The sequence below is a fragment of the Myotis nattereri genome (assembly GCF_964212035.1).
Source record: "Myotis nattereri genome assembly, chromosome: 3".
In the NCBI taxonomy this organism is placed as follows: domain Eukaryota; kingdom Metazoa; phylum Chordata; class Mammalia; order Chiroptera; family Vespertilionidae; genus Myotis; species Myotis nattereri.
The window spans coordinates 67,716,787-67,734,331 of record NC_138077.1 but is presented as its reverse complement, the minus strand read 5'-3'; the positions used below and the strand labels follow the sequence as shown (position 1 = coordinate 67,734,331).

General features: G+C 39.2%; 1 protein-coding gene across 1 annotated transcript in view; it reads left to right on the top strand.

Annotated features, from left to right (window-relative positions):
- The window catches only part of PHLDB2 (pleckstrin homology like domain family B member 2), a 229,086-nt gene that overhangs the window by 143,881 nt on the left and 67,660 nt on the right, over nucleotides 1-17,545 (top strand). Inside the window, exon 3 of the mRNA XM_081086409.1 lies at nucleotides 3,158-4,509. Coding sequence (XP_080942535.1) covers nucleotides 3,158-4,509 — 1,352 coding nt within the window. The remainder of the gene's footprint in view (nucleotides 1-3,157; nucleotides 4,510-17,545) is intronic.

Here is a 17,545-nt window from a genome sequence, read left to right as displayed (position 1 = left end):
TTAGAAGAGTTCAGAAAAGAGGAGTCATGTAGAAGTCTTCAAATATTTGCATATTAAGTTAGTCTAATAAAAAGTACTTTAAAATAAACTTTTTTTTGGAAGAGCTAATATCTGGCTCAAAAATTGGTCCGGAGCTTAGGAAAAATGGGTCTAACTAACTTTAAAACGAAGTCTAACTATAGATTGTATTCTAGTATTTTATACTAAGTGGGGTTTTTTTCTAATTTGTAAAGTAACACGAATGCATTGTTTAAAATGTGAAAAATAAAAACTACTATGAGAAAGATGAATTAAAAATCACCACCCAGATAAACCACTGCTAACTTTTTGTTGTGATTCTGTCTATGGTTATTCTTGTTGCAGGAGAAGAGGCATATAGACAAGGCAATCCTATATAATAAAAGGGTAATATGCAAATTGTCCCTCCACCAGGAGTTTGACCGGAGTTCAACCAGGGGGTAGGGCCAGCCTACCAACCGTCCAGGGCCCCTCCCCCTGGCCAGCCCCGCCCCCTGATTGGCCTCCCCACCCCAATCAGGGGCAGGGCCAGCCAACCAACCTCTTGCGTGCCCTCCCCACAGCTGGCCCTGCCCAATCTGCCCTGATCGCGGTGGTCTGGTCAGACCCCACCTGTGCATGATTTCGTGCACCAGGCCTCTAGTAGAAGATATTGGCTTGCAATAGGGAGGTAGCAGGGGGAATGGTAAGAAACAATCAGATTAGAATATGTTTGAAGAACATGTTGGTAGGATTTGTTGATGGATAAAATGAGGAGGGAGATGATAGATAAGTGATAGAGGACACAGGAGATGGTGAAGGAGAAAGTCTTGCCCCCACACCCCAATAATATCCTCAGTATCCCAACTATTTTCTGGTGTCCTCAATGATAAAATATCTAACTTGAGGGAATTGGCCAAGGTTTGCTGGAATTTCAATGTGGCAAACCAACCAGAGATGAAACCAGTTGGGAACAGAGGGGCCAAGCCTAGAGGTCATCTTGGTTTCAGTCCTCCAAGGAGGCATAGTGAGATATGTCTCAGACCAGGCTGCTGTTGCTTTCATGGTCAGAATGATGGGAGACAATTGCTGAGAGGGACATAGGGACATTTTTCTTGGTCGGCAGAGATGGCACTGTTCCTGAGAAACAAAAGACCAGGCAAGAGCCAGAGGGCAGGGCCAGATTCCAGCTGGGTGGCAATTCTAAAGGAGAATTCCAATTTTATTTACTTTTGTGAGGATACTTCAAAAGCTAGTCATCTGCTTATATATCAGGGCAGGGCTTTTGGTTGGAAGATAAGGAATCCAAGGCAGAGCTTGTTGGGGGATACAGCTTTATGGGCAGATGGATGCTAAGCCCATCACTAGGATTTAAGCAGCCAGACTGTTTGTTGGCCCCGCTCTGTGGATAAAAGCAATTCCTTATTAGGCTGCCTGAACTTGCCTAGGAAGTCTGTGACGCCGAGCAGGCAAGACGAAGTTCCTTCAGTCTGTGGCTGGGAGGGAGTGGGGAAGGCTGTGACGAAATTAAAAACATGTTCATCGAGTGTCTCACCCATGGAACTTGGGGGTCAGGAGAGGGTGGAGATAAGATAGAAGTACGAGACTTATCCCTCTTCCTTAATCTTGTGGCCTAGTGACAGAAACAAGCACATTATGAAACTGATTACTAACCATAAGCAACACTGTTTAAATAGAGACCAGAGATATAATAACTAGGGTTGAGATGCCTGAGAAGTTAGTTGGAGGACCATCTTAGCAGTGCATGAGTTCAGTGAGAATGTCTGTGTGTCCACTTTGATGATGATCTGAAGATAATTTTTTTATCAATTAGATGTATAAACCTTCTCACATGCAGTGATAATTTTTATTTTTTAAAATTTTTATGTACTTATTTATTTATTTTAAAAACAGCATTTATCAAGGATTTAACCTTTATTGATTTTAATTTTTTTTGTTAATCCTCACCTGAGGATATTTTTCCATTGTTTTTTAGAGAAAGTAGAAGGGTGGGGGAGAGACAGAGAAAGAGAAACATCGATGTGAGAAATACATCGATTGGTTGCCTCCTGCTTGCACCCCAACCAGGGCCAGGGTTAGAACCTGCAACCAAGATATCTCTGCCCTTGACCAGAATAGAACTCAGGACCCTCCAGTCTGCAGGCCAACGTTCTATCCACTGAGCCAAACAGGCTAGGGCTGCAGTGATAATTTTTAATTAAGATGTAGTTTTATAGACTGAAACTTTAGTTTCTTAAGTTAATATTGTTCAAGCTAGCATCCAAACATGTCCATATGGTTGCATACATTTCAAAAAAATTGTAAGCATGGAAGATAGAATCCTAATCTGAGTCTTGAGGAATGGGTGGGTTCAAAAAGGTGCAAAAGAGGGAGAAAGGTGTTTCTGAGAGAGGAGGGAGTTTGAGATGAAGGATGAGCATGGTGCATTTGGGGTACCCAGAGCTTGAAAGAAAAGTCAGTTCCAGGTTTTTAAGAATTCTGTCCACCCTTTTCCTGAATACTATGGTAATTTGGGAAACACTGTTTCTTCTATTACTTGCCTTTTCCTGGTGGGTACAGGAGCTGTTGCAAGTCTCTTTGTTGAGGTTTGTTGAAACCCCTCTTAAAGGACCATCTTCTTACCTTGATGGGTTTTTTTGTCAGCATCTAACATAAAATGTTCTTTCTCAGCCAAAATGTGAATTTTGTTTTCTCAGGACCTTATTTCTGAGCAGTTAATGATTCTAGCAGAGACATGTAAAGGAGGGCCCATTGCATCCTCCCTTTGGGTGTTGCTAGGTGCTCAGGAAGCAGGTGGTCTGCCCAGGACCGGAACCCTGAAGGGAAATGGGCTTTTTTTTATGTACCAGCCTAATCCTTCACCTGCATTTAGGGATTTGTTCCTCTCAAATGTCACTGATATCCTTTTGAGCTTCTTTTTTTTTTCTTCTTTTGAACAGTCAACATCCCAGATCAGTGGTCCTTATCTCCTTCATTTTGCAGTACACGTTTGTTAGGTTTATTACTAAAACAGAGATTGTGTTTGTTAATTACATTAGGTCAGGCCGCAGGGCTATTTGTTCAGATGTGGGCTGATAAGAACTTGGTCTTTTTAAACCTTCTTTAAGTAAAACTTTCTCTTTTTTCTTTTCCTTTACAGATTCCGGCAGCATCATGGCAGAGCATAGCCATGTGCAACACCAGCTGGATTTACAGAATGGTAGTTTAGAGGCACGCTTTGCGGCAAATTCCCTTGAGAACGATTCCCAAAACATGATGGAGAGCCTGAGCCCGAAGAAGTATTCTTCCAGCCTGAGATTTAAAGCCAACGGAGACTATTCTGGCTCCTACCTGACCCTCTCACAGCCTGTGCCTGCGAAGAGAAGCCCTTCCCCTTTGGGGACCAGTGTCAGAAGTAGCCCCTCCCTGGCCAAAATCCAGGGAAGCAAGCCATTCTCTTGTGATGGCACTGACAAGAATATTTCCATGAAGCCTCCTCCCACTCCTTTACGCAGCACTTCACCCTCCGTCGGCGGATATCCACGTGGAAGGACGGACTTTGATCATTACACTGGCCGGGACAGTGAACGGTCCTTGAGGCTTTCGGAGAAGCCTCCCTATTCCAAACATAGCTCCAGAAACAAATCCCATGACAACGTCTACTTTCTCGGAGGGCTGGAAGGCCGCAAGGCGTCCGGCTCCCTCCTGGCCATGTGGAATGGGAGCTCCCTGAGCGACACCAGCCCCTCTCCCATCAGCAGATCAGGGGCGGCGAGCATGCCCTCAAGCCCAAAGCAAGCCAGAAAAATGAGCATCCAGGACAGCCTGACACTGCAGCCCAAATTGACCAGACACAAGGAGGCGGCATCTGAAAACATCGGTGTAAGAACTAGGAAGTATTCGGGCAGCAGCCTGAGTCACATGGGAGCCTACAGCCGATCGCTGCCCAGGTTGCACAGGGCCACAGAGAACCAGCTGACGCCTCTCACGTTGCCTCCAAGAAACTCTCTGGGCAATTCCAAACGAGCCAAGCCGGGGGACAAGGACCTACCTCATAGCATCATAGACAACGACAATTACCTGAATTTTTCTTCTTTGAGCTCAGGCTCTTTACCCTATAAAACCTCTGTGTCCGAGGGCAGTCCTTACGTAAGCTCCACCCTCAGTGTCCCGGGCAGCCCTCGCCTGGCGCGGAAGATGCTTCTGGCCTCCACTTCCTCCTGTGCCTCTGATGACCTCGATAAGGCTTCCTACTCGGGGACCAGCTCCAATCATTCGTTTCCTCCTGGAGAGCCAGACAGGGTGTTCGTGGCCAGGAGGAACTTCTCTTGTGGGTCTGTCGACTTGGATGATGCAGATTTGGAGAGCCTCAGACAGGCCTCAGGAACTCCCCAGCCTGTCCTTCGGGAACGGAAAAGCAGCATCAGTTCCATTTCAGGACGAGACGACCTGATGGATTACCACCGGCGGCAAAGGGAGGAGAGACTCAGGGAGCAGGAGATGGAGCGATTGGTAATCACCTGACTTGATCTCACTGTTTCATTGAACAGCTTCTTGGAGAAAAACTCCAAGGTTTTATGTGGGCACGTAGAATTTCCATGTGCACCAGCCACTGCTGTGCCTTCCTAGAATTTCTCCCACTATCTCTATCTCTCCTCTTCCCAGGTCACTGTTATTAGTTAGCTATAGGTATTTAGAAGGTCCATATGTTCCTAATATTATGTTAAGTTGCCCTGCATAGTTCTCGCAGGTATAAATTCCTGAGACGCCTAACAAAGGTAGTTGTGAATTTTACTGAGTTTCTTATGTCTTACAAAATTTTTCTTTAAGACTGTCAGGAAACATCAATTTATATTATGTATATCGTCAAATTTGTGTATACATGGTATCATAGAAATAATCAGTGAAACTAGAACGCATCAGGGTTTAGGCAGGAATCTGTATAGTAAGTTGTCTAGAAAATTGAAAGGTTGCCAAAATGGTGCTCAACCTTTTTTCTGCACTGTTCACCCACATACATACCTCACACTCCCTTCAGCCATGTCTCTTAGTATATATAGTGACTCCCGACTACATATAATCAAATGTTTTTGGCTTGTCCTTTTCTATTTAAAATGGATTTATGCTTATTTGGGAAAATATTAAAAATAATGAGAAAGGAATGAGCATTCCTTGAGAAGTCCATAATGAATGAGGACAAATTACTGCATTTTTAAATTCTTTTTTCTTTTAAGCATACTTTTTTTGCTTGTTTTGTTTTTGTTTATGGGATGAATTGCTGTCACAGATTAGGTTAATTCATTAATGATGAATTCTGTATTTCTTTAATGAGGGAAGCAGCAGGATGGTAAAGCTGGTTTACAAAAGTATAGGAGTATCAAAAGTGTTTTAGTTACTGAAAGGAAGTATGCTGGAATAAGATTTCTGAGTTATATACCAAACATGTTAATGCCCTATAGGACAATACAAATGTAACCTTTGTGTTGATTATAATGGGCAGAAATCATTGGCATCTATACAGGACAAAATTTGTTTAACATTTTAGCAAAAGAATAATTTGCATTACTCATAGATTTGATAATTTAATGTCTACTGTTGCAGTGTTTTGAGATATCCTAATATGTAATAGTAAGAATACAAATGTGTGTATCCTCAGGGAGTTAGATATTCCTCGGGTGTGTCTGTTGGATGATGCTCCAATATGACAGTTTCCTTTGTCATCATGATCTCCAGAGGTTTTTCATGGTCAGAAAAAGGCGTTGTATTTGGGCTTGATTCACTGACATAAGTTAGAAGAAGTTCTAATTAACATATGAAAGCTGTATTGTATATGGATAGCAAACCTACTACTGTACCGTGTTGAACAACTGTTATTAATGGAGTAGGAGAGTGAACATCTATTTAATTTATTAAGAAATCTAGAAGAACATTTCAGTGCTTTCCATCGCTCCAAAGATCTTCCTCAAATGCTCTTATTTACTCTTGTGTTCCAAGCATAGGAAAGCAAACTCAAAATTCATTTCCACTGGCTTTCATCTTCAGCACTTATAAGTGTTGGTGAATTTCTCTTTCCTCTAGTGTCCCCACATCTGCTGAGGCTCCTGGCAATCCCAAGTGACCTTCCTTACTGCCTGGAAACTTGATGCCTTGTAAGCCACCAGTAGGTCCCAGTTCAACTTCTTGGAAGAGCTTTGTGGCTCCAAATATAAAGTTACAACTCTTTTCCTTTAATAATGGGCTTGTCATAGCTAATGAAATGATGCTTATTTTTAAATATGACAGTCTAGGTTTGGATTCTGTTGCATAGAATATTTGTCTGATTACATCCTAGTAAAACCGAGGACAGATTCTATTGAGCCTCTGCAAGTAATGTTACTGCCATTAAAAAGTAAAGAGTCTTAGGAAAAATATTGGTTCCTGATTTCTGAGGGACCAAGCAGAACAAGCTACCATTAAGAGAATGTTTTATTTAGTTTACAAAATCATAGTCAGCTAAATTGAAGGTTAGAGATAGGACAAGATGAATGCTAAAGGGTCTTCCCATCAGAAAATAGAACATTGAAAATAATACCAGTAATTTTCCAAAACACATATTTACATTTAGAAATTAGATTTCCTGTATCAGTTCCATCATTTCTATGTAATTCATTCTTATTCCTGTGCATCTTGGGTCATTGCTAACATGAAGTCACCTATTTCTGGACTAAAATAAGTCCTGAAAATCTGATGCAGCTGCCTAGCACTGTCTTGTACTTGCCTATGTAATGTCAGCTGAGAAGCTTCTACCCATAAGTCTATTCTTTAAACTCTCAAGAGTGAAGAGTACCTGGCAAACTTCTTCCAATGAGGCTCTGAGACTGTCTTTTTTTGTTAAGGCACATTCTAGCCTATAACTTAAGCAGAGTCTTTAGATAAACATGAGAGAAAAGCAGAGACTAACGATGAGGTTAAGAGTAAATGGCCATGGTTAATCTATGGTTAATGTAATAAACAGTGTCAGCAAAAAGGAGAGCTAAAATCTATTGGGGCATAAGGCATTGGTCTTATTTAATCAGTGTTTCCCCGAAGGTAAGAATGTATCACAGATAATGAGGACATTGATATACGGTATATCCAGAACCTTTCCATAAGTATGCATCTCTGATCTTTATTTGTATTATAACTAGAGGCCCAATGCACGAAATTCGTGCAAGAGCAGGCCTTCCTTCCCCTGGCTGCTGGCACCAGCTTCCCTCCAGCACCCGGGACCTGGGCTTCCCTCCAGCCACTGGCAGGAACCTGGGACCTGGGCTTCTCTCACAGCCCCAGCTTCATCTGTAAGGTCATTCGGAAGGATGTCCGGAAGGATGTCTGGTCTAATTAGCATATTATGCTTTTATTATTAAAGATATTTTACCTGTACAAAATTATCCTGGGAAAGGCAAACTTCTCATTTGATTTGACAAGTATTCCTATGCAATTCTTGATAGTTTTGACCTATTTATAAATAAGGGGTCTACAAAACAAACCTAATTGTTTCTAGCTTTTCTTTTTTTTTTTTTTTTTTTTTGTAGGATTAAGGAAAAAATCTTGTGATTGCCCAGGGGTCCTCTGGGAAAATTTAAAGATTGTTCAGGTATAAAAGATATCGTAGATTTTTTTTTTCTTTCTAAATTTAGGGTCTGATCTCGGTAAGGCAAAATCAAATATTCACCAGAAATTTTATCACTTGAATAATATAGGATTGTCCATGTCTTTGAACAACAAGTGTTCGCAGTTTGGTTACCTAATAATTAAGTGACAATGGGTTATTTTATAATAAACAAGAAGTCTTAAATCATTTAGAAACGAGGAAGATTTTTGTCATTTTATTTTATTTTATTGTTTTTTAAAAAATATATTTTGTTGATTTTTTACAGAGAGGAAGGGAGAGGGATAGAGAGTTAGAAACATCGATGAGAGAGAAACATCGATCAGCTGCCTCCTACACACCTCCTACTGGGGTTGTGCCCGCAACAAGGTACATGCCCTTGACTGGAATCAAACCTGGGACCTTTCAGTCTGCAGGCCAACGCTCTATCCACCGAGCCAAACCAGTTAGGGTGACTTTTGTCATTTTAAAAATGCAAGGATATATCCCAGTTAGCATAGGTACACAAAGTTCCTCTTGTGAGATACCGAAACTGCTTCTCGGGCAGATTACACAAAAAAATAAATTTTTCCTGCCTTTCGTAAGCATAGGCTGATTTCTCCAAGACCAATGTTCCGTTTCAGTAAAGATAACTGCATTGTAGTTTTCCATTAATAGGGTACTTGTCATGCATTACATTTAACAAAAATAAGTACTTCATAAATAAACCTTTGTAAACTTTGCCAGAATTTTAGCGTATTATTATGTCTTTATAGACTTAACTCTTTGCAGGTGTTACAAACCAAGTCAAATAAAGCTCCATTTCTGCAGACCTCCAATTTTAAAATTTTCATCAACTTTTGTTCTTCACGGTTTTCTTTCATTCTGAAACAACCAGACACTTTAAGACAAAGGTACTTAAAGATATTGGAAATTAGGTTTAAGCTGACACATCACAGAACATACTTATTGATTTTAAAAGGTTGATCACCCATATAATTTTGTTTAGTTGAGCACAAATTTTATATTTTTCATAATCTTAAGCATCATATAAAAGTAACTTAGCTTATCTTTGAAGTAAACTAATGTATGACATTTAAGAAGTTCAGATAAACTAATCTCTTTATGATAAACCAAATCCAAACTATTTAAAATGAAATTATACTTGAATTATACTATATACTGATTAAATAAGGAAAAGGAAAAGAGCTGTTTTTAAAATAAGATTATCAAGTCAGTCTGACTTATATAAGCATTCACTTTCATCATGGAAACATATTTCCTAAGGGGGAAAAATACTTTATGAAGTCAGCAGTTTTGATGAGAAAGGTCTTTTTCTCAAAAAGGAACACATCAAAATTCTTAGAATTTTATTTTGTAGAATTTGGGAAATGTGAGATTTATTTAAATGCTATTACTCTCTATAAACTAATCAGAAGCAGAGGTCCTTATATTTTAATTTATTATTGTCTCCAGGAGGTAGGAAAATATTTCATTCACACAAGTGATTCCTCCTCCCCCCGTCCCCCCCCCCCGCCCCCCCCCCTACCTCAGGTACAGAGCACAGACAAATAAAGAACTTAGAGCGTAAGTTCAATGGCCTCTGCTACAGATCAAAAGTAAACACTGGAGCAAGACTAATGGCTTTTCCACTGGGCACAAAATATTGTCCTGATTTGAACTCACAAATAGAAAAGCAGCAAACAAGTTAAAACCAACAATAAACAAATGTCCAGTCATCTTTCACCTGAGCAAGACTAGATTCCAGTTCTACTAGACAGATCACCAAGTGGTCAGACCACAGAACCAGATTCCCAGTCATTGCTGCCACCAATGGGGATAATAACTATAGGTTGTTTGCAAACCAAAACCCCAATCAAACTTGGCTGAGAATCCGAAACAAAAACAAAAGCACAGGGTAGGAAAACAAAACCTTCAGAGAATATCCAGGCAGTGAAGGTCAAGATCTATTGCCATTTGGGATTTGCTCCGGGAGCCAAGGCAAGCTGTGCCTGGGCTTCCAGCCCATGAGGTATATACTTCCTGAGCGATGCAGTCCACTTGGACTTTTCACTGGGACTTCCAAATTGTCAAAGCATAATTTTCAAAAAATAAACACAGCTCTTACACAAATCAGAATGAATAGATGCCAAAGATTTATTGAACTCATTAATGAGGAAACCAAAGAGCCAGTTCATGAATCTAATTTCAGCATTTTTTGGCTTAGCTTTGATTATAGCAGTGTTTCATCGGTGTGTTTTTTCTTTACTTTTAATTCTTTATTTGAAAATTCAAGGTAATTACATTGAGTCTTAAAGATTGAATCCTAATTATGAACCTCTGAGGACCTATTAATGAGGCATAATAAATTTTTTGGAGTCTATAGTAAGCAGCTTCCAACTGCTGTGCTATTTGAGATGTTTACCTTTTTATAATTTTCTTCTTTCTTGCTCTCAGCTGCCAAACCTTGCTTTTATTATGCCAGCTTTTTCTTTTTTTATGATTTTAGAAATCAGATATCAAGCCTTATTATAAAATATTCCAAATGAAGCACGTTACTAGAATAAGTGAGGTCTTGATTGGGTCCAATGTGCATGAAGTGTGTGCATTTCAGTTCTCACACCTCATGGTGTCCTTTAGGGCTGGTCAATGGTCGTTTAAACTTCCAACTTCTGCATTATTTTCCAATTAGGAGTAATGCCTGAGGATCTCTAGGGGGCTGGGATGCTGATCCTTTGACAAACGGATGTTCCAGAGGCTAGAGAAATCATAAAGTGGACAGGATATTCTTTTATTCATCTCATTTGATATGCTCCCAGTAATTCAGAGATAGTGATGGCTATCTTGTACTTCTTATGGTCTGGGGCAGTTAAGTAATTTTAAAAAGAAAACAAGGAAAATAATCTGAAGGAAAACCCTGCTGCGGCTGAGAGGATTCACTTGGTTCCATTACCAAAGCATCTGTGTGCTATTGTGGAGAACCGATGTCCTCCCACAAATTGCTTTGTAGAGCCATCCAATGTCTTCTGTCTGGGTGACGGCAGTTCTCTGCGGTGCCCTGATAAACAGCATTGTCGCTGGTTAGAACTCGGTAAGACCAGACTTGGTATTCATTTCTCAAACATGTTGTAATCTGATGCCAGCTCTCATCAGGCATCATGGAATACGGTTTTCTAACTTTTTACATGCTCTACCATATTGAAGATAAAGGTTGGCTTTCTTTCAAGTGCATGTTAATATCTCCGTGGCAGTTATTATTTGAACAGGTGAAATGTCTGAGACAATTCTCTATTGTTTGGAAGGTGTTTTGCATAGCTCCTCTGAAAGCAGTTTATGACTAAAAAATTTTAAGTTGCCAGAGGTAGGGACTATGTCTGTCTTACTCATTGCTGTACATCCAACCCCTAGACGAGGGTAATGGGAAGCATTGCTTACATGCTTTTGAGAAGAGTAAATGAATGTTTCTGGCTCATTCATGACACTTATTGTGACTGTCCTTATTCCAGCGGTTCTCAACCTGTGGGTGACGACCCTTTTGGCAGTCAAACGACCCTTTCACAGGGGTTGCCTAAGACCATCCTGCATATCAGATATTTACATTACGATTCATAACAGTAGCAACATTACAGTTATGAAATAGTAACGAAAGTAATCTTATGGTTGGGTCACAACATGAGGAACTGTATTTAAAGGGCCAGAAGGTTGAGAACCACTGCCTTATTTTGTGCTGCAGGCTGTACCCTTAGTTCCCAGACATTTCAACCTTAAGTTTATACACTAAGCTCCAGGTAATAGTGAAGCTCTATACAAAAGATGCAACTAAATTAGCACAAATGCATACATTTTATTTCCAGGAATGGAGAAATTCCCTTCCCGTTTTCAATTAAAAATGAAAATGTAAAAATGAGGGTTTTTTTCTTTATTTTGAAAATTTTATATCAGTCTTTAGAAGAATTGGTGCTCTCCTGGATCATACAAAAAACCAAGGCTGTGTACTATTAAGTAGATCATTGATCTCTAATGTTTCCAAAATTAAGTAAAAGTGTAATTGAGCATATTAAAGGAGTTATGGAATTTTATAACATAAATGTATGTGTTGTTTAATCTTAAGGTAATAAGACACAGGTACTATTTGAAAGACCAGAGAGGAAACAGGTGAAAGTTACTTTACCTGTTGCTGTGTGTTGCTTTTCTACCTGCTTCTTGCTGCATCCACTTCAGTGGCTCCTGGCCCCAGAAGCAATATTGGGGCATTCAGATCTTTCTGTATCGCAAATTTGACAGCATTTCTTGGTTGGGTGCAGGATGGACAATGTTAAGAGAATGACTATCGTTGCCTAGCCATAGTATTCATCTTTTTTTTTTCTTAAGTAGAATGTGTTTGGAATGTGAAGGCAAGCTAGGGTATTGAAAACTCTTTTGTCCTCTAGTCTGACTTGAAAGGCAGCTCCTTCCTGATGTGGCCCTTCCTCTTGCTACATCCTGACTGTAGTTTTAATTTTTAAAAAATGTTTGCACTAGTGGGAAGTGAGCCAGTTAAACTGCAAATGGGGCGAGAGGTTGGTTTTTCTAACCAAATAAACTTCGTGGCTCAAACTTTCTAAAGGGATATTAAGGTACTATGAATCTCTTCCTGTATTCTGAGTCAGAATGTCCATGATTACATCACATGATTTAATCACCAAATTTAGCAACGCCTGCCTTGTTTCTGTGGAGTCTTGCTTTACTTAGCTCTGATGTTTAAAACAGTCAGACAGTTCTTTGTGATTCCCTGCCTTCTTTCACTTTTATGCCTTGTTTGGATGGTTTATAGAGTCTAGCTCCGAAATATAATGTGAGCCATAAATGTGAACCACATAATCTAGAATTTTCTTATGTTAAGAAAAATGGGTGCCAAAACCGGTTTGGCTCAGTGGATAGAGCGTCAGCCTGCAGACTGAGAGGTCCCAGGTTCGATTCCAGTCAAGGGCATGTGTCTGGGTTGCGGGCACATCCCCAGTGGGAGATGTGCAGGAGGCAGCTGATCGATGTTTCTCTCTCATCGATGTTTCTGGCTCTCCATCTCTCTCCCTTCCTCTCTGTAAAAAATCAATAAAATATAAAAAAAAAGAAAAGAAAAATGGGAAAAAAGTGAAATTAGTGAGGATATATTGCACAGCACAGGATTAAATTGGTGATGCTATTTACTGCATAACTAAGTCATCCATTTTCTAAGCCTACGTCTTTAATTTCTAATTGCCCTAACCGGTTTGGCTCAGTGGATAGAGCATCGGCCTGTGGCCTGAAGGGTCCCAGGTTGGATTCTGGTCAAGGGTATGTACCTCCGTTGTGGGCACATCCCCAGGAGGGGGTGTGCAGGAGGCAGCTGATGGATGTTTCTCTCTCATCATCGATGTTTCTAACTCTATCTCTCTCCCTTCCTCTCTGAAATCAATAAAGATATATTTTTTAAAAATACAAGTAAATATATAACTGTGGGCAATATAAAAAAGACTTATCTCTGGTCACATCACCTTGAATCACTAGAGAATAAAGACTTTATCTTTTAAATAGAAAATTGTTGGCATATATGTAGATGTTTAGTAAGTATTGAAACAATCATGAGCAAATTAGGATTGTCAGCTGTCCCCAGTTAACCTAGAATAAAAAATTACCACTTTTTTTTTTTCACTTGGAGGGCTGGGAGGGAGTTAGAAAGGGGAAAAGTAGTGTTTAGCAACAATTTAGTGGCTCCACATTGGGGAAACAGAGGGCTGAAGTCTTAGTGTAATTCTGTGGTACAGGAGTCTGTGACAGTTACTATTAAAAGTAGGTTCTTCTGTATTTGAAAGCAAACCCTACCTAGGTTCTTATTACAGTGGCAGTGCAAGCTATTGCCTCTTGATGGTGCCACACATTTAGAAATCCCTCCTCAGAACTGAGGGACCTGTACTGTGAATAGTACTTAACATAAGTTAGCATTCTCAGGTTAAATGCTGAAATATAAAAGGTAATTTAGACGAAAAGGAGGCCCTATACGCCATGAATATGGAAAAAGCCTCATTCTTTTTAAAACTTGATAAGCCAGTATACACAAGGACTTGTTGTTAAATGAGAAATAAAGCTCAAATTTTATAGAAAAATGTACAAACTAGATGAAATTCAGAATATAGTATATCAACAGGTACATAGGAATGGGCTGATGAGGGAGTGCTATTGATATTTTCTAGGAAAAGTGATCTCCATATTTGTTTTTCAAATTACTTAATATCTCTAAATTAAAAGCCATTTATTATCTACCTTTTTAAAATTTCTCATCAAATAAGTTTATGACTGCTAGCTAATTCTGACAATGAAAAATTTTCTTCCTCAATTCTAGAAAAGTTCATGTGAATATTTGCTATGAAGGATATTTTTAAAGTTTGAGCTTTATTTGTAGTCTAAAACAAGTATTACAATGCAAATACATTCACCACTTTTTCAACAGAATAATTTTGATTCAGCCATCTCAAAGTGCAAGTTAAGACCTATTAGAAGGCATGTTCTCCCCTCCCCCCCAAAAGTTAATCTTCTTAGGAAATTGTAGATTCAAGTGCAATTATAAGAAATAATTTGGAGATCTGTGTATTTTATACCCAGTTTCCTCCAGTGGTAACATGTTGCAAACTATAGTACAATATCACAACCAGGATATTGAACTTGATACAGTCAAGATACAGAGCAGTTCTAACACCACAGGGGTTTGTCCTATTGCCCTTTTATAGCCACTCCCACTTTCCTCCTACCTACCCTCACCTCCTCCTTGACCCCTGGCTCATCTGTTCTTCATTTCAAGAATAGTACATAAATGCAAGCTTATGCTATGTAACCTTTTGATTTCAGCTTTATTCACTCTGCATAATTCCCTGCAGATTGAGCGAGGGTGTTGCATGTTGTTGCCTCTCTTTAGCTCACAATCTGGGATGTATGTGGACAAGGAAATCCCAGGGGACTCACTTCTGTGTTTTTCCTCAGGTCCTACTTCCTAGCTGATCCGCTGCCTTTCTCCGTGTTTCATAGGCTTCTTATGTTTGTCTTATATACTATAAAATGTCCAGGGTTCCTCTGATCTGCTGCCTTTCTCCATGTTTCATAGTCTTCTTATGTTTGTCTTTTATATTCTATAAAATGTCCAGGGTTCCTCGTTGTACTTAGTACTTCTTCCCAGAAGCAGAAGTCAATGAAATGATTAGTGTTTCCAAGTTCAAACATGCAAGAATTTTGCTCTGTTGAAGTCTAAGTGACCACAAGGAGCAAACCTTTCTGTTGGGACATGTTTGGTTGAAGAATTTTGGTTTGGAAGAATTGATGTTCCTCACTCAAAATTGCTAAAACCATATCCCAGTTCTGGGTTTGTTTTTTAGACTTCGGGAAAGGACGATTTTGAAAAAATGCTAAGTAGAATTAAAAGGAATAAGACTAATTCACTAAACCCAAGTAACAGTAAAACTTTTCATAAACCTCAAGTCTACCATTTGATTTTAAAAAATTTGGTTTTCAGTTACATTGACACACAATATTACATTAGTTTCAAGTATTCAACCCAGTGATTAGATATTTATATAACTTACAAAGTGATTACCCTGATAAATCTAGTACCCATTGGACATCATACAGTTATTACAATATTATTGACTATACTTCCTGTGCTGTACTTTACATTCCCCATGATTATTCTGTAACTACCATGCCAGTAGATTTTAAATGGCAACATGATGTGAACAGCATCAGGAAAAGGACTGAAGTACAGAAGATCCTAGTTAGGTGATCATTGTGTTACAGATTGACTTGTCTGCCTAACAAAAGCAAATAATTGGTGGAAAAGCAAATCGAGAAAAACATTCTTGAGTTAAAAAGCAACAGGATTAATTAAATCAAGTGATAATATTTTAAGACATGTTTGATGGAATGAAAATAAAAGTAAATGTTACATCAGCATATATATGTATATATAAAAAACCTATTAATTATATGACATATTACATATTAAAGTATTACATCTATTTTTTTAAAATCTTTATTGTTGAAAGTGTTACATATGTCCCTCATTTTCCCCCATTGATCCCTTCTAGCCCGCCCCCTGCCCCCTGTCTCCCTAATCTCCCCTCCAGTCCCAGGTCCTCACCACCCTATTATCTGTGTCCATGGGTTATGCGTATATATATATATATATATATATATATATATATACACACACACATATATATATGTATATATATACATATATACATATATATATATTTCTCATCAAATAAGTTTATGACTGCTAGCTAATATATATATTTGTATATATATATATATATACATATATATATATACAAATTCTTTGGTTGATTACTTCCCACCATTAATAATAATTAAATGCACTTAGTAAATGTGCTATAATTAAATATATACTTATTTTATATTCATATATATATTAAAGTGCAGGGTATTTCTAAAATAGAGACACAGCTAGAAATAGTAGAAGGTAAGGATTTAAGGAAGATGTTGACACTGGTGAGTAATAATAATTTTTTAGAAAATGGTCAGGAGCGTGAGGAATTGATTTATGAAGTGCGGCTGAAAGAACCGAGTATCTGAGTACAAGCAGAGGCAGGATATGATGAGGTCCTCAGGTATTTGAGTGCTGCACCCTGATAGGGCAGAGACCCTGATGGTTTCTGGTGTGTAAGGTGGAGCCACAGGCAGTGTGAAGTAGAAACCTAGGTTTTATGTCAGGGCTGAAGTGTGTGCCCTGGATAGGAGAATGGATTTTTGGAGGCTTATGTCTAGAAGCTACTCTGCTGGACTTAATGTGCTGTAGGGAATATACAGGGTGGCCCAAAAGTAGGTTTACAGAGTTTACTCTTGTCTTAATTATTGTGTTTTCTGTTTATAAAATTGTTAGCTTACTTTACCCATCCTGATGCTGCCCTGTAATGGCAGGAATTGAGGGACCAAACGGCAGTGAGGGCTGGAACGATTCCTTCGTCCCTGGGCTGCTGTGGTGACCGGGCAGAGCTTTATTGCAGAGGCGCAGGTGCCTGCCCACCATGCAGAAGGGATTGGGGTCGCAAAGAATTTGTTTTTCCTCCTTCCAGAATGGCAGAGGGATCCTGTAAATTTGTGCATTTTTTCAGAGAAACATTTTTTCCCTGCATTTCCTTTGCCTGAACACAATTGGGTTTGGTCTTAAGGTTTGCTTGTTAACCAATATTAGAGATGGTTCCCCAGGACCCAAAGACAATGATCTATTTCACTTCAAGTTTTTATGGAAACCATCTCTAATTGTGGTTAACAAACACTGAGCACCTGGTATGTGACAGGCACAGGCTTTAGACTATTTAGTATAAAGTATATAAAACATTCTACATTGAATTCTCCCAAGAACTCTAGGGTAGACACTTATCTCTGTTTTATAGACCAGGTAACAGAGAGGTTGAACTTGATCATAACTTTCTGGGTTAGAGGTCTGGTAAGTGCCGGAAATCCAAATCCATGTTCTTTCCATGTAATCAATCTTAGACACGTAGATTCTGCCCTGAGTGTCCAGTGGTTCTGTGGGGGAGAGAGGGCAGTTTACCCCACAATCATTAAAATATAAGATCACAGAGAGTGGCTTCCTTCATAAAAAGTCCTGATGCCTTTATTTCAAAGCACTTCTCCTATTTCTGGTCACTTTACTCCTGATTTTCCCGGAGAATTGAGAGGTGCCCCTTCTCTTATAGGCAGAATACCTTGTTCTAGATTGCAAAGGGTGGGAATGAGGGGGAATGAAGTTTAAGCACTAGCAACTTCTTTGTGATTGGAGTTGTAGAGGTGGAGGGGTCTGAAGGGAAGTAGAAGAGTAGATGTACTGAGTAATATGATAAAAATTATTCTTTATTTTTCAGACAGAGGGGATGCAGTCACAGAGCAGAAGTGAGTGTCGGAGAAGGG